The 19,116-nt window shown below is 40.7% G+C and overlaps 3 protein-coding genes across 3 annotated transcripts in view; 2 read left to right on the top strand and 1 right to left on the bottom strand.

The window, feature by feature from the left end:
* Positions 1-19,116, top strand: part of LOC134812873 (DNA-directed RNA polymerase III subunit RPC1-like) — a 31,850-nt gene that overhangs the window by 9,843 nt on the left and 2,891 nt on the right. Inside the window, exons 15-23 of the mRNA XM_063820476.1 lie at positions 5,735-5,978; positions 8,698-8,969; positions 9,752-9,905; positions 14,057-14,171; positions 14,320-14,487; positions 14,617-14,760; positions 15,370-15,480; positions 15,746-15,883; positions 18,557-18,676. Coding sequence (XP_063676546.1) covers positions 5,735-5,978; positions 8,698-8,969; positions 9,752-9,905; positions 14,057-14,171; positions 14,320-14,487; positions 14,617-14,760; positions 15,370-15,480; positions 15,746-15,883; positions 18,557-18,676 — 1,466 coding nt within the window. The remainder of the gene's footprint in view (positions 1-5,734; positions 5,979-8,697; positions 8,970-9,751; positions 9,906-14,056; positions 14,172-14,319; positions 14,488-14,616; positions 14,761-15,369; positions 15,481-15,745; positions 15,884-18,556; positions 18,677-19,116) is intronic.
* LOC134812881 (major surface trophozoite antigen 11-like) lies at positions 2,414-5,181 on the top strand. Its single transcript, XM_063820487.1, has 2 exons — positions 2,414-5,024; positions 5,137-5,181. The coding sequence occupies exon 1, from the start codon at positions 2,452-2,454 to the stop codon at positions 4,759-4,761; it is 2,310 nt and encodes a 769-aa protein (XP_063676557.1). The 5' UTR covers positions 2,414-2,451; the 3' UTR covers positions 4,762-5,024; positions 5,137-5,181.
* Positions 15,956-18,392, bottom strand: LOC134823009 (coiled-coil domain-containing protein 81-like). The gene is made up of 3 exons (XM_063834318.1): positions 17,565-18,392; positions 17,045-17,452; positions 15,956-16,911 (listed from the first exon to the last, which is right to left on the bottom strand). The coding sequence occupies exons 1-3, from the start codon at positions 18,324-18,326 to the stop codon at positions 15,985-15,987; spliced, it is 2,097 nt and encodes a 698-aa protein (XP_063690388.1). The 5' UTR covers positions 18,327-18,392; the 3' UTR covers positions 15,956-15,984.

The following is a 19,116-nucleotide window of genomic DNA, read 5'->3' as shown; positions in this document are numbered from 1 at the left end:
CGTGTGTTGCATGTCCAGCAGGCACCTTCAGTCCTGATGTGAACGCTACAAGCTGCTCATCATGTGCTGCCGGCACATTCAACCCCTCCACTAACCAGACATCTTGCTCATCATGCTCGGCTGGAAGCTTCAGTGACAAAACCGGTGCATTATCATGTGACAAATGTAAACCTGGTTCTTCTGCTGGAAAGAAAGGCTCCATCAAATGTGACGCGTGTTCCCCCGGCTCCTTCGCTGATAATATCGGCTCAATATCCTGCTCCAAGTGCTCAGCTGGGTCCTTCTCCTCCAAACCAGGAACTGCTGTTTGCTCTCTCTGCTCCTCTGGGAGTGTGGCTCCGGGTACTGGTTCCACTCACTGTGCTGCGTGCAATTCAGGCTCCTATCAAGACAAGGAGGGACAGAAAAAGTGCAACCTGTGTGCTAAAGGAACCTACCAGCACGACAAAGGCAGTTTAAGCTGCACGGCATGTCGTGATAAAAACACCTACACCACATACCACACTGGCGCCACATCATCTGACGACTGTCATGGTCCCCTTATCAGATACGCTCTGAGGAGTGATAGTGTTCATGAGCTGACTGATGTTAAGACTATTGATGTTAGTAAGCATGAGAGTGAGATTGAGTTCCATGCTGTGAGCGGAGACTGGTTCATCAGGATTCCAGAGCATCATTATACTGATTATCACATTGTGAAGCAGGGAAAGAAGATCTATCTTAACGGAGTAGAGCACAAGAGTCTGCACATTGAACCGCTGATAACAAATATGTTCTGCTACAAAGACACGGAGGGACATGGTCAGAGATTTAGCGGATACCAAACCAAGGACTACCTGGGCCGTCAGTGCAGGACCCAGTGCAGGAACTACGACGGAGAAGACATTGGACCTCACTGTGAAGTTGCTGGACATGCCTACCTTCCCTCTCCTTGTGGTATTCCCAAATGTGTGTGGGACGTCAAGTGTTCTGCTGGTCTAGGAGTAGAGTACAGGGGAAATGTGAACTCATTGACAGAGGCTGGAGTGAAAATAGCGTGCCAGAGTTGGAACAGCAACTATCCTCACCACCACTCAGACTTCCACCCAACCTCTAAAAATAAGGAGATCTACGGACTGGGGAAACACAACTACTGCAGGAACCCAGACCCACAGGTCACTACTAAAGGTCCCTGGTGCTACTCCAACAGCTCTTGGGTTAGGTGGGACTACTGTGACGTGCCCCAATGTACTGCCGACATACCTTATTTCGAGCATTAAGAGTCAGGACTTATTTTAAGCATTGAGAGTCAGTATTGTCCTATACTGTGGATAGATTGAGTTGATACTGTAGCTTAGAGACAGCTCTATTTTATGGTTGCCATGACAATAATATCACGTGATATGTACCCGCGACCCACTGGATGGAGTTATCAACCTAATTTTTTATTGCGTCCTTTTTTTATATCTTTGATTTGCAAAATGATTGGTACCGAATTTTAATTTATTCCCAGATGCTATCTTTATCATAATGATTTCAATTGAATTGTTTTAATAATATTATAATCCACTTCATTGTTTTATTAGTAAATAAATAACACACTATTAGACAATTGCAATTGTTATAATGATATTAAAAGTCGAGGAGGATATAATAGCGATTAAAGTTTGAATCACTGTCATAATCTACACTATATCATATACTCTGGCCTTTTACCAGCCTCCTTCTTTCAGAAAACTTATACTTTACAAAGTTTTAGAGAAACCGTTTTTCTATCCGGATTTGTGTTTTGAGTAGGACCAGGGTCCGACCAGAGGCCACAGGCCTGTATTAACTACCTTGACATCACCATGCTCGATATAAATGTTTTACATGTTACTTTAAACATCACATGAGATCATGCAGCTAAATTCTTTAAGTTCCTTATTTTGTGATAGCTGAGAGTTGATAAGTTGATTGTATTAGAAGGTACCGCAGTGGTACTAAGGGTGCCAGACCCACAGTACGTGATTCTAGAGAGTGAGCTGTTTATAAAGTAGGATATTCTATTACAGCTCGGTGATCTTGTGACTCTCTTCACTGAGTCTGATAAGGTGTATTTTTAGAGCTCATACTTCACTGCGGTCAGCGGTCTCGTGGTTGCGTTTGTCATATAATTTTATGAACTGTTAAATTTCTCTAAGCTTGACCGTCCTGCCACTTGACTTCTCTGCTTGTCGTTACCGCTTACATGATAATATGATGAATCTCTTCAGCGAGCTTTACCTAAATTCACTAACACATTTGTTACATTTATTATTCTGACTTGCATGGCTATGTCACCCATATGTGACATAAGAGCATAAGACCCTTATGTGACATAAGTCCTTGTTCAATTTTGTAATTTGTATATGTTATGTTCCTCGATTTTCCTTTCAATACTTGTCTGTGTAAATTGTTATAGAAGTTCTAACTCTCCTATTATCTGAAGGTATGAGATCCCTGGTCCTCTTCTGTAGCTTGAGTGTGCTCTGTCTGCTAGCAGGAGCGGTGTCCATCACTAGAGAGGATGAAATTAACCCAGCATCGTATTGGGAGGAACTCATCAACAAGGTCTGGAAGGAACTGAAAATCCCCACAGATGACCCGACCTGTGTTCCAGGGGAGAGACAAAAGAAGGATGGTTCCTGTGTTGCCTGTCCTCCAGGAACCTTTAGTTCAAGTGTCAATGCTACAAAGTGCACAAAATGTGATGCTGGAACATCTAACCCTCTTAGTAACCAGACTTCTTGTGCGGACTGTGCTGCTGGATCCTTCTCTGTTGGTAAAGGGTCTGAGACCTGTACTCTTTGTGCTGCTGGTAGCTATGCTGACAAAGCTGGCTCCAAAGGCTGCACACTCTGCTCACCAGGGTCTGCTGTTAACAGCACCGGATCAGTTGAGTGTGACTCTTGTGAGCCTGGTTATTCTGCTGGAAATAACGGTTCCACTGTATGTGATGCTTGCTCTCCTGGAAATTTTGCTGATAAGTCTGGTTCATCAGCCTGCTCTGCATGCTTAGCTGGATCCTTCTCATCCGAGTCCGCCTCTGTGATCTGTGATCTGTGTGCTGCCGGTAGTATTTCTTCTGCTGCTGGCTCTGTAAACTGCACTCTCTGTTTACCTGGTTATTCTGCTGGAAACAACGGTTCTACTGAGTGTGACGCTTGCTCTCCTGGATCTTTTGCTGATAAGTCTGGTTCATCAGCCTGCTCTGCATGCTCAGCTGGATCCTTCTCTTCTGAGGCCGCCTCTGAGATATGTGATCTGTGTGCTGCCGGTAGTGCTGCTTCTGATGCTGGCTCTGCAAACTGTACCCTATGTCCTCCAGGCTCTGCCGCTAAAGATGCCGGATCAGCTACGTGTGATCCTTGTGCCGCAGGATCAGCTGCTAAAGATGCCGGATCAGCAACGTGTGATCCTTGTGCCGCAGGATCAGCTGCTAAAGATGCGGGATCAGCTATGTGTGATCCTTGTGCCGCAGGATCAGCTGCTAAAGATGCCGGATCAGCAACGTGTGATCCTTGTGCCGCAGGATCAGCTGCTAAAGATGCCGGATCAGCTACGTGTGATCCTTGTGCCGCAGGATCAGCTGCTAAAGATGCCGGATCAGCTATGTGTGATCCTTGTGCTCCAGGCTATTTTTCAGACGATGTAGGTGCTCTAGCCTGTGGGGCTTGCTCTGCTGGCACACATGCTGCAGATGCAGGTGCTATCTCCTGTGACGACTGTCCTGCTGGTTCCTTCTCTTCAGAGCCTGGAGCTGTTAACTGCACTGAGTGCTCTCCAGGAAGTGCTGCCGGTCCTGGCTCTAACTTATGCGCTCTCTGTGAGCCTGGTACATTCTCAACAGATCCAGGTAGCGCCGACTGTACAAAATGTGAAGCAGGATCTTACCAAGACCAGACTGGGCAAATTAATTGTGCTCAATGTGCCAAGGGATCCTATCAAGATCGCGCCGGGGGCAGCACGTGCAAGGAGTGTCGGGACAGTAAAACCTACACTACTTACAACGTGGGTTCCAAGTCAGCTGAGGACTGTCAGGGACCACTGCTAAAATACACGATCGGGAAAGATAGAGCTGTTGAGTTAACAGATCTTAAGAATATCACTGTCGGAGGAGATAAAACTGTGGTGCTGATGGCATTGAGTGGAGATTGGGCAGTTAGGCTGCCACTAAACCCGTACACTGAGTACCACATCGTCAAACAGGGAGACAGACTAGTCCTGGACATCACTCTGAATCAACTTGTCCTGGAACCAATGATTGGCAACGTGTTCTGCTACAAGGACACTGAGGGACATGGCCAGCAGTTTGCTGGATACCAAACGAAAGACCACCTCGGCCAGCCCTGTGATTCGTTCTGCAGGAACACTGACGGTGACGAGATGGGGCCCCACTGTGTGGTGAATGATGGTAAGGTAACTAAGTCCCCTTGTGGTATTCCCAAGTGTATCTGGGATGTGAAGTGCTCAGCAGGGGACGGTATAGGATACCGGGGATCTGCCAACAACGTGACAATAGAGGGAGGTTCTGTTGTCGCGTGCCAGGCATGGAACAAGGACTATCCGCACGTGCACCCGGAGTTCCACCCAAGTTCACACAACGTGGCTACTTACGGACTGGGCAGTCACAACCTCTGTAGGAACCCAGACCCAGGGAACACTCACTCTCCTTGGTGCTACACTTCTAGCTTCTGGGTGAGATGGGAGTATTGCGGAGTAACTAAATGTGGAGATGATATGCCTTACTTTGAACACTGAGATGCCAAAACAATGTGCACGTGCAGTCTCTTCGTGTAATTTGAAGCTTTATTTCCAATACGGACATAGATTGATTATTTAAAGCATGTTTTCTAGTTCTATTGACTGTTTGATATTATGGTCCGGTTATGATATTTGTAATTTGTTTTTACTTTTTTGACAATAGATTGGGTTTCATTTAACTCGATTTGTTTTTTGAATAATATAGGCTTTCAATGCTTTTCCTTTAGTCTCGATTATAAAAAGTTTCGGACAGGAATCTTGTATTATGTCGTACAATAAACTATGATATCCAATAAACTGACATCATATTGCTAAAATTGACATCCTTGGTTCCGACCGTTTAATTTATATTAGAATATAGTCTCAGTATAGATATAATTCAAACTAAAACAGTAAAAGTATAAAAAGTTGGAATAGGTAAACTATGATTCAGCTTGATCATTATCATAATCATCTTCTGAAACAATACTGGAATTAAAAGCCACAATCACTATCACCCCTGATTTAGTCCTACAAATTGTCATCTCAGACGCTTTCCCCTCTTTCCAGCTGTTCTCTGTGCTACGAAAAAGGGCAACGCTACCGAATTCATGACGGGCAAAATTATTTCAATAGCAAAGTGTTCCTGCACTGGTGGTACAGATTTAAACGAGCTTCTATTCAATAGCAACATCATTGTATTAATTATTATTTAAGCGTCCTTTATAAAGGTCATAAGGATCCATCCAAGTTAAGCGGGACTGAATCAAATTTAAGCGCGTTAAATTGTGGTGGCAGTTTGTTAGAAGGCGAAGGCAGTTTGTTAGATGGTGATTGCTGTTAAGACCGCTTAAATAGTCAGGGAAATCACGCTACCGATGTTACGTTTACAATTCTACAAAGGCTTAAGAAACAGCAGAAATTCACTCGATCTGGGTGAAAGTCCATTAAAACACATAATTGGTCTGTTTACTATAACACTCTCCTGCAGGCAGAGAAGGACTGGTGGACACAGCAGTAAAAACAGCAGAGACAGGGTACATGCAGCGCCGTCTCACTAAATCAATAGAGGACCTGTGTGTTCAGTACGATCAGACAGTACGAAACAGCACGGGAGGAATCGTACAGTTTACGTACGGGGACGACGGGCTGGATCCTACTAACATTGAGGGTAAAGGGATACCTGTGGAGCCACTCAGAGTTCTCCAACACGTTCAAAACATCATACCCTCCAGGTTTGGGTAGATTTTAGTTTATTGACTTAATACTTTTAGTTTATTGACTTTACTACTGGTGGGGAGGCGGCGTTAAGTTTTTCGATAGTGAAATATTTTTTGTAAATCAATTTTCTGCAACGATTGACTCGTACACGGAACATTTAGCAAATATTTGGCCTATTATAATATAACAGTGAAACAATTTGCAAATTATCTTGGTTTTCATTCGTGAGATTTAACTGTGAATGATAATTGAATTTGATATTAACAAATAAATTAGAATTAACAAATACTTCCCACGCTTACATAATGATCACGATATTAGGTTAATGATTAATTAAAAATAGATTTAAATAAATCAACAGAAACACTGTCAGCATCAAATCTACCATGTCTTTAAAAACATTCCTGTCTTTTTAAAGACACTATTTCTTACGAACTTTTCAAGTGTCCATTATATTCAACATGCTCATATTTTTTAAGCCACCTGTATCTTCTAATAAGTCTCTCAAAGGTGTTGGGGTGCAAGTTCTGTGCTAGTTGTAACAGTACTATCCGACCTGATGGTCCCACACTGTTATATAACTTCTCAACGTACGGATCATGGTTCAGAGTGTAGGAGATGAGGTTATGATATCCCGCCTTTACGTACACTGTTCTTAAAATAGTGATACTCAGACCGATAGCATTCCCTGATATAGTGATCACCAGAACTATCCAGAACACTAGGAATAAGTAGGAGTTACAAACGTTCTGTGTTAATATACACATCCTCGTGTGAGGTCTATACCACTAGGACCCCATCTCTTAATCTCACATGCCACCATCTTGGGGAAGAGTTTGTCTTGGGGGAGGGTTGAGACTGAATCGTTAGGAGCTGAGGAGCCCACCCAGTCTATACCATAAGTTATAAAACTACCAACTTTAAACATCTTCTCTGTCCCGTACATTATACCCACAGAGAAGAACAAGTACATGAGTTTAGTTGCCAGGACAGTGTAAAGTAGAGCATTCCTCTTGTGGACCACGCCCTGGTAACTGGACTTATCAGCCGTGTACAAATCAAACCTCATTCTCATCCACCTAGCTCCTTTATCTATCAGCTCTGATAGTTCGTACGGAGTAACTACAGGGTTGTGCAGCATCTTTATCAGGGGTTTTACGTAAGCTATATCCATGCTGGCGTATATCATGTAGGGCATGTAGAAGAGCATTGATACTACCCAGAAATAGAACTGTACAAACTGAAATGAAATGAGTGTGAAGGTCTAATAATCAAATAATAACCTTATCTAATAATTAGGCGAGTCGTTCAAGGCTTTCATTTTATTTTATAGAATCATGGTTCGTTTACATTCACTAAATGTGTCGAGATGGAAAACATTTAAAAAATGAGAGCATTTCTAAATTTCCATAATATAATATTATAAGTATCGTTAGTTTTTGAAATATAATGAGAAAAGTAAGAACCTGATACCAAAGATGATAAACCCTAGTAGGAGGTTTAATACGAGGATCATCTTGGTCGGGACAGGTGATCCTGACTCCGTCCCCTCTGGTCCCATCCCTGCACCAGGGAACTTCCTCCGGGATGAGTCCGGGATAAGGTACTGCCGTGTTCTCCATGTCATACGCCTCTTTTATCGTGTATATTCCTGTATAGTGGGCGGTATTAACCGTTAATCGTTATGAAAATGTAGTTAAAACCAATTCAATAATTAATGTAGTAATTGTTCAATCCAAACTCCCCAAAAGTAAGTTAGATCCTGGTGAATATTAACTACTTAAACTATTTCTCAGTACATAAAACTTAGTTCTGATTCAGCTCCCGACCTACCCTGAGTCCAGCAATAATCCTCCGCAAACTCATAAGAGAAAGTCTCCTGAAACCCCGTACATTTTATAGGGCTCCCTGATATAAGGCCAAAGTCAATAAAACAAGCGATAGTGATGCACAAGGCGTACATAACAGTGCGGTTCATCTGGTCCCACATGTCGTCTAGCGTGATGACCTTGAAGGGAGCCATGTTCATGAATATGCACCAGATAAAGTATATCATCTTGAGGGCAGTTCAGACTTCACTTCCTATGTTGGTTTGAGAGATTAGTATCAAAACAAGACAACTACTGTAGTTACAGTTCAGTTTCAGACTTCACTTCCTAGGCTGGTTGGATAGATTAATTAAAAAACAAGACAACTATTGTAGTTGCTACATTCAACAACAGCATGAAATGGAAATAAACCATTCAAAGATTCTTTGACCATTTTGTTGTTTGATTCGTATGCAAAATTCATAACAGCTGTTTTTCCATTCATGTGACTTGAGTACCTGTTGGCACTGGTCTTATCAAACGACATTCAACAAATGCCTTCAATTTCATTGGCTAAGGACCGATTTGAATCGCACCGCACACATGTTTTCCTAAAGTAAACTGCTTTGCGGACGGATTTGAGATTGAGCTAAAAAATGATAGGATGCAATGATTACTGATGTTGGTAGGAATAATAGGCTTAACATAGACGTTGCAACTTGTCTAGTCAAATACAACTCTGTGATCAGAAATAAGGAAAAACATCAATCAATCATCGGTTAAGATCATCGTCACAACTGGAGACACGTACAAATAAACGTTAGTAACTTATGTCATAAACGTTAGTAACTTATGTCATTTTTGAATGCATGCCACTCTTTTTAACTATCCCAAGATTTTAAAATAACAAAAAACTGACTTTCAGGGAAGAACCGATGCTGACTCGAGCACAAATCATTCAAGTCCTTGAAACAAAGTTCGACGATGTCTTTGAGGATATCTTTATCAAACTCCGTGAAAATCTCAAAGACTTCCTGTATAAGTTTGCAGAAGAAGTTGGTGTAGTGGAGGACTACTTTGCTCGGGCCGGACCTTCTCACTCTGTAGTACTGCAAACTAAACGTGTTACAGCGAGTCAGCTGGAGAAGTTCCTTAAACTCATGTACAAGAAGTTCATGGCTTGTAAAGTGGAACCTGGTAAGTGAGGGGCCGGGTTAACTCATGTACAAGAAGTTCATGGCTTGTAAAGTGGAACCTGGTAAGTGAGGGGCCGGGTTGTACAAGAAGTTCATGGCTTGTAAAGTGGAACCTGGTAAGTGAGGGGCCCGGTTAAGAGTGTAGTTCCTTAAACTCATGTACAAGAAGTTCATGGCTTGTAAAGTGGAACCTGGTAAGTGAGGGGCCGGGTTAAGAGTGTAGTTCCTTAAACTCATGTACAAGAAGTTCATGGCTTGTAAAGTGGAACCTGGTAAGTGAGGGGCCGGGTTAAGAGTGTAGGGTGTAGGGTGTAGGGTGTAGGGTGTAGGGTGTAGGGTGTACTATTGAGTACTATTTGTGGGGAAATGACATAAACTCCTGTTCATTAAATCTAGCTAGTAAGGCCGATGATATAGCAACACTTCCGAAATGGTTATTCGTAAACAACTATTATGCAATAAATGCTGTTATTGCTGTATTCCCACAAATATGCAATCATGTTTATTCTCATAATAAACCTCGCTTCATAAATAAATTCGTCCGTTTCCGGCGATTTCGGAACTAAATATAATACGGCAAAGTTGTTAAAGCATCTCGATTTAAGGATGCTGTGAAATGCACATTAAACAATAAACACGACGGTTAAAACTAAAAACGTGCACAAAACTTGAAATAAATTAAACACTAATATTAACAATTTATATAACTATTAAACAACTTGAAATAAATTAAACATTGATATTAACAATTTATATAACTATTAACATGAGCGATTAACACAGGGACTGCTGTTGGAGCGTTAGGTGCACAGAGTGTCGGCGAGCCCGCTACTCAGATGACCCTGAAGACGTTCCATTTTGCGGGGGTAGCTACCATGAACATCACACTGGGGGTCCCCAGAATCAAGGAGATTGTTAATGCTGCTAATAATATAGCGTGAGTTATCCCGGCATTGGTCAATGGTCAATAAGGACAGAATATAGCAACATTTCTAATTCAGACGTAGAAATACGATTTTATCAGATAAACGAGCAAAGCGAAATGAGTTGCGGCTGCAAATATTAGCCACAAATAGTAGCCACATCTCCACTATATATATTATATCCGTGTGAGAAGTAACCCACAATCAAGCTACACACAGCAGCACAGCATCACGCAAGACTACGTAACAGTATGAACACTTTAGTGAACTCCTCTCTGCCTTGTTTTATGCCGACTGTGCTGATTGTAGCCAGGCTACTCGAAGAGACGAGCTGTTTTAAAGCTTTAAATCTTCAGTAGTAGAAAAAGAAGTAGAATTAGCTTAGTAGTAGCTTCAGTTACTTTGGGTTTCAATCCTAAAAGTATGCTGCTCAAACGTGCTGTTCGCTAAATAATTCTTCGTTACTTAGTAACTGAATCAGGTACTAAGTTAGTTACTTAGTTATACTTATTTTATTTAATAACTTAGATAACAGTTAAGTAATCTAGTCACAAGGGCGCCATCTCTAATATTTACACTAACCAACCATTCAGTTTTACTGAATACTGATATTGAAAACATTCCGTTTGCATGATACTTGTTGCAAAAATGAAAGAACAAGAGACCAAGCAAGTCCGTTTTGTTATGAAACCTCGATATTAAAATCTTTGAATTACTTAACTTTAAATAATCCATCTGTATTAGAACGACTGAACGTTTAACACCTTGGTATATACTAGAACAGTAATCTGTGTTGACAATTACAGCTTCCGTGCTGTTTTTGCAATTTGTCCGTTGATTTGTCAGTTAAGTTGTAAACGGCGATTAAAATGAAATGAAAATCTTCGTTTAAAAAAGTAAAGTAATTTATCTTAGTAAAACGTAAATATTACAGAAAGTGCAGGAAATCATCTCTATAACAAATATATTAATCATCTTGAACGCAGTTTCGTAATTGACCAAAGCTTTCCCAGGTCCGGATAAAAATGTAATCGTTTCAATTGTTTCTCTTCCTTTCTATTTTAATGGCTTACGATAAATGTACGTGTGGTCATTTGAAAATGTGTTCATAGAGTTGCTTACCCACTAAATGCCGATGCAGATAATCTGCATCAAATGCCTTCCAGCAAGAGTAAAGACAGCCTCTCTTTCATGAACTTCAATAACTGAACAAAAATAATTTTATCGTGAATCTTCATCTTATATTTGTTTAACTGCTTGTGCTCTTTCAATGTACTGTTTTCAAAGTTTGTCAAATAGTTCTCCAAATTGTGTACGGGTGGAGAAAGACATCGCATTTGAAATTTTAGGTCTATCAAGGGAATCAAAGAAGATGTTGTAACTGGTCTCGTCTATGAGTGTTATGATCGACGAAAGATAGTCAAGGATAAGATCTTGATGCATCAGCAGGACCAGCAATTCCTTCTTGTCCTTAACCTCTGAAATAACATACTTTATAGCACTGTTAAGGTTTTGATACTTTGAATCATTGCCTCCAGGATGAATCATTGTAAATAGGTGTTTTACAAACAACAGCCTACAAGGTCGGTAAATCTGTTCTTTAAGAGATTCTTCTGAACCAACACACTCTGGTGGTCCGTTACCACAGGCATTGGCGGCAGTCATAAAACCATTGATTAACAAACTGGAGTCGTCCAAAGTCGATCTAGTTTCAGCCATCCAATCCAGAACTTTACTTACTTCGTTACTTCGTTGAGTTTATCCGTGGAGCCGGAAGGGTCATCAGATATCTGACCACCTGGATGGCGAGTAGTCGACCAGTGAGTTTGACCAACTGCAGCTGTAGCCGGCGACCGAAGGGTTGTCCGGTATCAAAGCAAGAAAGTTCGACAAACTACACTTAAACATGTCAAAGGATGAATCAGCCTTTACTGTGTGAGGCACTTTGTTCCACAGCTTCGGTCCTTGAACTGCAAAAGACCTGTCGTACAGTGACTGGTTGCGTAAGGAACTTGACTTTGACAATGAGGGTATGACAGCTACATCCCCGTGTCTTGGGGTCACCTTGAACTTGATATCACAACAGTTTGGTACCACATTATGGAGAATCTTCCACATCATCCTAGGATGATATACCTATCCCGTCTGCGCTGTAGAGACATTAATTTAAGCTGTACGAGTCTTTCCCAATAGTTGAGATGTTGAAGACCGCCAATACGACTGGTGAAAGTTCTTTGCACCCCCTCTATCAGCTGTATTTCAGTCACCTTGGTAGGGCTCCAGAGTGGGCAGCAATACTCTAGTAAACTTCTTACTAGTGACTTGTAGAGAGTAGTCATTACGGTCTTGTCGCGAGTTTTGAACACACTGAATACCCAGGATAGCGTGCTCCTTGCTTTGGGTACCATGTTGCCGATGTGTGTCGACCAGCTAAGATCACTTGAAACCATAACTCCAAGATCTCGGACGTTTTCGACAGGATAAAGTATGTCCTGACTGGATACTTTGTAACGCAGTGTTTCGGCAAAGAAGGGTAGTTCGGGGAATGAGCTCTTACTGTTATGAAGGTGATTTAACAGCTCGAACTTCTGCTCGTGAAGCTTCATGTTGTTGCTACGTGACCAGTCAAGAATCTTATAGATATCTTCTTGTAACAACTGACAGTCTTCAAAATAGCCAATCTGTTTGGAGACTCTAGTATCATCGGCGAAAAAACTCACCCTAGATGAGTCCACTACTATACTTGTTCTAGATCATTGATGAACAAGATAAAGAGAAGCGGCCCCAAAACGCTTCCCTGGGGAACACCACTTAAAACCTTTTTTGGGGTGCAGGAATGTCGAAAGCCACCATAAAATTTAGGATATCCTGAAAGTTCTCCTTAGTGATCATCACGGAGCCGCCGTAAAGAACTGACAGACATTCGCTCACATGCATATTTTCATTTAGGAACAATTCGTTATCTTCTTTAATAGCCTCTCTAAGCGTAGCACTGTGTTGGGCCAATAACACCGCACTGCATTTCTTCTGATTCTGTGACGATGTGAATCATAAAATTCAGTGTTTTTCAAGAAGTAAGTGAAGTCTTTGTTAAGATCAGGTTTCACGGTCATCTTCGATATATAGGGCTTCAAATTATTACCCCTCAACGCTTGTGACGTAGGCTATATAAGAATGTAAATCATTATCATTCGTATGAAGATACAATACAAGGTGGTCACAAAATAATGTTACGACTGCCAAAGATGCAAATTAATGCAAAATTTGTCATTTATTTATATTATACAATATTATGAACGTTATAAAATTTGGTTGCCCGAATGCCCACAAATGAGTATAACCTCTGGCTCATAACTCGGTTGTTTTTGTCCGATTCGAATAACCATTTATGTAGACCATAGTTGACAGAAGAGTAACTATAGTTAGGTTTTGATAGGGACCTCTAGAATTTGAACTGAAACCATTCTCAAAATAGAATACAGCACTATAAACTTTATAACTACTAAAGAAATGTCAAGTTAACGAATATAATGTAGTAGCGTTCACAATCGCATTCAACCGAGAATCAAACTAGCAACAAAATAGAATCGGTGTAGAATCCAATCGAATCCAAAAACAATCTCTAAAACTTTCTATAAGAAATCTTAATCACGTGACCCACATATCACGTGACTCACATATCACGTGATGTAATCGTAAAACTAATAATATCATGCGGGCAGAACCTATCCAATAATTAGCTTAAAATTAAGCATGTCAACCAGCTATAAGGTGGACTCTGCTTGCTAACCGTGTGAAATGACGTTAGAAACAATAGGACATTTAGACCAAGCTATCATAAGGAGAAATAATAGATTAATAAGAATAAAATGTGTACATTTTAGTGTTGTACGAGAGTACAACACTTTTGGAATCTGCATTGTACGCTAGTTGTATATAAATTGTAACTAAATTGTAAATAATTAATAAATTGTAACTAAATTGTAAATGAATTTTAACTAAACTGTAATTAAATTGTAACGAAGTTGTAAATAAATTTTAACTAAACTGTAAGTGTAACTAAATTGTAAATAAATTTTAACTAAATTGTAACTAAATTGTAAATAAATTTTAACTAAACTGTAACTAAATTATAACGAATTTGTTTGACGGTAGTACTTTCCAGGACCCCTATAATCACTGCTCCACTGGAAGTTGCCACAAGTATTGACTCAGCTCGGATTGTTAAGGGACGGATTGAGAAAACACTACTGGGAGAGATTTCTGAGTACATCGAGGAGGTTTAGTGATCTTTACTTGTCTGTTTCACATGCTAACCAAGTTGCCAACTCTCAAAAATTTAATGAACAATGAAATAGAGGAAGTGGTGAGATTTTATCTCATAATTCTCCGTATTAGATATCATGAGATAATCCCCGTCAACCTCAGGTGTTCCTGCCGCAAGACTGCTACATTTTCGTGAAACTGCACGTGCAGAGAATACGGATGTTAAAGCTGGAGATAACCGCTCACACCGTTATGAAGAGTATCATCAAGAACAGCAAAGTGAAGTTGACTTCGTCTGATGTTAGGATTAACAACGCTACTAGTCTTGCGGTGAGTTCCGTTCTGAGATTGGAGTAATCCTTCGTCAGGACGGTTTATCACAAATTTTATTATTATTTAGTTAATTTCCAGAAATTGGAGCCATCACTGTAACAAATCAGTAAATAACCCGTTTTTCAGGTGTACCCACCCTCTGGCGGTACTAAAAACAAAACAAAGCAATCAACAGAAACACTCTACTCTCTTATACAGCAAATAAAGAAGATACTGCCCGCCATCGTAGTCAAAGGAATCCCTACAGTCAATCGCGCTATTATTCACAAGGTATAAATTTACAAGGTTAAGTGAAGCCTAGATATACGGGGAATGAAAGCAAGACGAAAAGTAATTATGCACTTGATTTTGTTGAATGTTGCGCTTAATCTTTGTATCACAGGACAATTGATACTATATGAAATAACGAGCAGCTACTTTATAGTCGAAAATATTTAAACGTAATTATTACATTTTACACGGGCGCGGTGAATCGAAAATTGTTACTGAATCAAAGGAATAATGTTCAAGCCTATTATTCATAAGCATATCGAATCATAATTGAATATAATCATGTGCTGCTCACTGTATGATATCATGCTTAAGTTTGCTATTTGGAATTTGTAATTTATCAAGGCTGTCTTTGTTAATCGATACAGACGCCATTATTTTCTTTGTCAACTTGGTTATGATTGTTTTGAAGAAACTGGTAATCTTATTATCTTCTAGATACTAGAATTGTGAACCCTAATTTACCGTTTCACTTAATAAAGTGTGACCCAGTTAACCGTTTCATTAAATTAAGTCTGTCCCAGTTTATCGTTTCACTAAATTAAGTGTGACCCTGTCTGTCCCAAGTGTGACCCAGTTTGCCGTCTCACTAAATAAAGTGTGTCCCAGGAAGCAACAGATAACACGTACAAGTTGTTAGTAGAGAGCAGGAGTTTGAACGAAGTGATGGTGACACGTGGGGTCGACTGGAAGAAAACTACCAGTAATCACATACTCGAGGTATGGGAATGTTACATGATTAGAAGTTGGTGAGATGACAAAAATGTGTGCATCTCAATATTTTGTGCATCCCAATATTTTGTTTGTCGTGAGTTTGAGCTAGCGAAGACAACGGGCTTTGTTGAGCTCGAGCTTCACGAAACAGGAATGATTGTTTAAGACACCGGCTCCGGCTTTCATGATGAACGAGTTTATAACAATTTCACTGAGACGGAATTGCTTTGAGTTGGAGCTATTAAAATAATGATCGTCTATTTCTTATCAGGTTGCCAAGACACTAGGAATTGAGGCAGCTCGCTCAGTAATCATATCGGAGATCGTGTACACGATGAATAGTCACGGAATGAGCATTGACATTCGACACGTCAACTTGCTCAGTGACATCATGACTTACGTCGGGCAGGTTGGTAAACTCATTGTAATTAGAATCAATTTTAAAGCATTTATTTCTAGAATTATCATAAAAACCAAAATATATCAAAGACGAGTTTTTGCATCTTAAAATCAAATCATGAGTCTGGATCCGGATAGATATCGGCTCTCTGGCCACACATTAGTTACTCCAATATTCTCACAGTTCCTCTGACACTGGTCACATCTCTTATACTTCTTACACTGATCTAGCAGTAGCAAACCAGCCGTCATCTGATGTTTTTTATCCAGTTTATCCTGTCTTTTCTTCTCCGTGTGTTGGCTGGTCCAGCTCCTTTCAAGCGAATTTCTAACTCCTTTGGTTATCACGTGACGCCTACAGGTTTCCTCTCGGAGCTCCTTTGTCGTTCTGTTCAATACATCCATTTCGTGTTTCCTATTCTGCTCCTTCGTCAACCGTGATTTCTCCTTTTTCTCCTTTGTGGTTTTTAGCTGATGGTTTAGCACGTCTTTTGCTCTGTTTCTCTTAGCCGCTAATTTCTCTTTTGTCGTGTCAAGTTTACCAAAAACAGATCCATCTGAATCGGGCAGCGCTTTTGGAAGTTGAAATGGTTTGTTCATAATCTGGGTATGAAGAGCAGATTCGTACTTTTTAGTGGACAAGGCTTTGTTCATGAGCTGTTGTTTTCTTGTCGCTGCCAACTCCGCGGCCAGATATCTCTGCTCTTCTTGTTCCAGTCTGTCTGTTTCATCTTTTAGTTTCCTGAGACGTTCCGTTTTGTTGCACAGCTGCTCTCCCAGAGACTCGCTGTACTGATCACGCAGCTTGTACCAATAAGGTGAGTCGCTCCGGTTCAGGAAGATGTAGGAGTGGTGAAACTTTTTCGGGAGAGCTTGCTCGGATTTTAAAGTTTCTGATGCGGTTAAATTGAATTGAGCGACTTCTCTGCTCAGTTGACGCTCGTATTGTAGGTGTTTGTTCTCTTTCTCGTTAAACTTCTGGTCCTTGAGTTGCTGATACTTCTGTAAAACACGGTCTTGCTCCTGCTCGTCTCTCTTCTGAAATGAAATTTGTATCATGCCATATTCGTGCACATGATTTCTATCAAAGCTTCAAATAACCTGCAAGCATTAAGCGAGAATTTAAGCTTGCCATGCATGTGTTATGAATATATGCTAGTGTTTATCGAACCTTTTCAGTCTCAAAAGTGATAGGAATGTTTCGCCGTTGCCTCTGATGACACAAGTAACACAACTCTTGACCGCATTGGTGATTACAATCGCATTTAACTTGTTCTGCATTCAAATTTCTCTCGGCATCTTCATGAAAGTGCACGCTTTTTTCAGGAACAATTCCGTCCTTGGCTTCCTCTTTCGTATTTCGGCATATTAAATTAGAGGGTTTGAGATCTGTTTTGACTCTTTTGTTCTCACCACATTTGTGAAGTGGTGAAGCAACATTAACGCTGGACACAGGTGCTAGCAGAATTTCAGAGCCTGACTGGTTAATATACGAATTACCGTCTAAGTGATCTTCTTGTGTTGCATGATGACACATATTTCCCGTCATTTCATCTATCTCTACGTCCGTGGGGATCTCCTGTGATTATTTGTTTTAACGGTTCGAAAATAGATGATGTAACGATCACTCGAGTATTAATTTCTGTGGCATGAAAGTACAATCATAGTAAGTATGAAATCAATCGACAAACCAGGTTATCCTCTTCTGGCAAGACATCTAGAGGTGACAAAAGTAATCGACCATCATGATTGCTAATCACTGACACTGGTCTATCATATTCTCCTTCATTGGTTGCAATTTTGGGGAGCACCAATTTAAAAGAGCCCGATGAAGAGTCGGTCATAACAGAATCTCGTGAAATAAACGTATCCGAGGTCCGAGGCCGACCAAGTGGCAGTGGACTCAAGCTGATGGGACGTGATCCTCCTATTGCTTTCAAGAAATCCGTATGGAATTTCATCTTCGCTTTACCATCCTTGATAACGAGTTTTCCCACATCTCTGAAGGTCAACTCTCCTTTTCTGCTTGAACTGACGGTCCTCGCGAAAGCCCCAATCATCTCCTTTATACAAACTTCAACCAAATCCCTTTCAAAGCCTGCCTCTATCGCTAGCATCGCATAATTCAGTTGTATTACTGGTATTTCACCGGCTGACTGGTATTTGGTGTAGGTAACACGGTGTGTTTGGGCGAACTTCTCCGACAATATAAAGATAGGTCGGTGAACCCATAGCTTTCCATTATTTCCGACGTCTATTTTCTTTCTGAGAACGGAAAAAAGCCCAATTCCCGGGAGGTTAACAGCTTTTCGATCGATTAACCGTCTTATGATGAAGTGGGAGGCCGTGATCCAAATTTGGAGAACTTCATCGCAGGTTACCTTCTTGGGGATGAGCGTGTACTTGCATTTCTTAGCTTCAACCACTAATGACAAACTAGGATCCCCTGACATTGTTTGTCATTATGATTAGGTACAAAAGATAATGTAGAACGTATTATTTGTAGAATGCACGTGCAAACGGTAAGTGCGGGGATGAGTCTCTATGGAAACTGTGTAAAACGTGCGTGCATCTGCGCTTTTGATGTTTTCCAATTTCTTTCTCTTATTTTGCTGTATTATTCGGCGCCCTGGAGAAAAATGCTATTTTAGAGATTAATAGATCTGATTGACTAATGTTTCAGGTGCTCGGTAATACTCGTTTTGGTCTTGATAAGATGAAGGAGAGTGTACTACATTTGGCGTCCTTTGAAGCTACCACTGATCACCTGTTTGATGCCTCCTACCACGGCCTAAACGACAAGGTAAGAGCCGGTCACTGTCAATCGTTTTTGTTTTTGTACGCCGCGGCGTTTTCCAATTAATTAAAGCAATGAGTGCTATTGATTTTATAACGCGCACGTAACAAACGCGCGTAGCTTGAAAGTAAGCTATCAAAGCTACAGCGTGCGCTGCCCAAAAACATATTAAAAAGAGCTGGTATACGTTTTCTCATTGATCTATCTGCCAGCTTGGTGAACGCAGATCTGAGATCACAAAAGCTTACTAGTCTGAACATGATATAACTATAACACTAAAAGCTAGCTGGGCATTAACTCCTAAACTGCAGTACGATGCCGCCTGCCGGATGCTCCTCAGAGTGTAAAAATGGTACTTTAAACTCTAAAAGTGATCCACTATCGAAACTGCCCGTACATAATCTAGGAGTGATGCTCCTATGATTGTACTTTGCTTCACCTTTTCA

Source organism: Bolinopsis microptera, chromosome 1 (genome assembly GCF_026151205.1).
Source record: "Bolinopsis microptera isolate Bmic1 chromosome 1, MBARI_Bmic_1.0, whole genome shotgun sequence".
NCBI classification, from domain to species: Eukaryota; Metazoa; Ctenophora; class Tentaculata; order Lobata; family Bolinopsidae; genus Bolinopsis; species Bolinopsis microptera.
The sequence above is the reverse complement of the archived record's forward strand: the minus strand, read 5'-3'. Positions and strand labels throughout refer to the sequence as shown.

Bases quoted from the DNA above. Each gene is read 5' to 3' on its own strand.
- LOC134812881 (XM_063820487.1), top strand. From the start codon at position 2,452: ATGAGATCCCTGGTCCTCTTCTGTAGCTTGAGTGTGCTCTGTCTGCTA.
- LOC134823009 (XM_063834318.1), bottom strand. From the start codon at position 18,326: ATGTCAGGGGATCCTAGTTTGTCATTAGTGGTTGAAGCTAAGAAATGC. The intron at 17,453-17,564 runs GTTTGTCGATTG...AAATAATCACAG, and splicing joins TGCCAGAAGAGGATAACCTG to GAGATCCCCACGGACGTAGA. The intron at 16,912-17,044 runs GTTCGATAAACA...ATTTCATTTCAG, and splicing joins TCACTTTTGAGACTGAAAAG to AAGAGAGACGAGCAGGAGCA.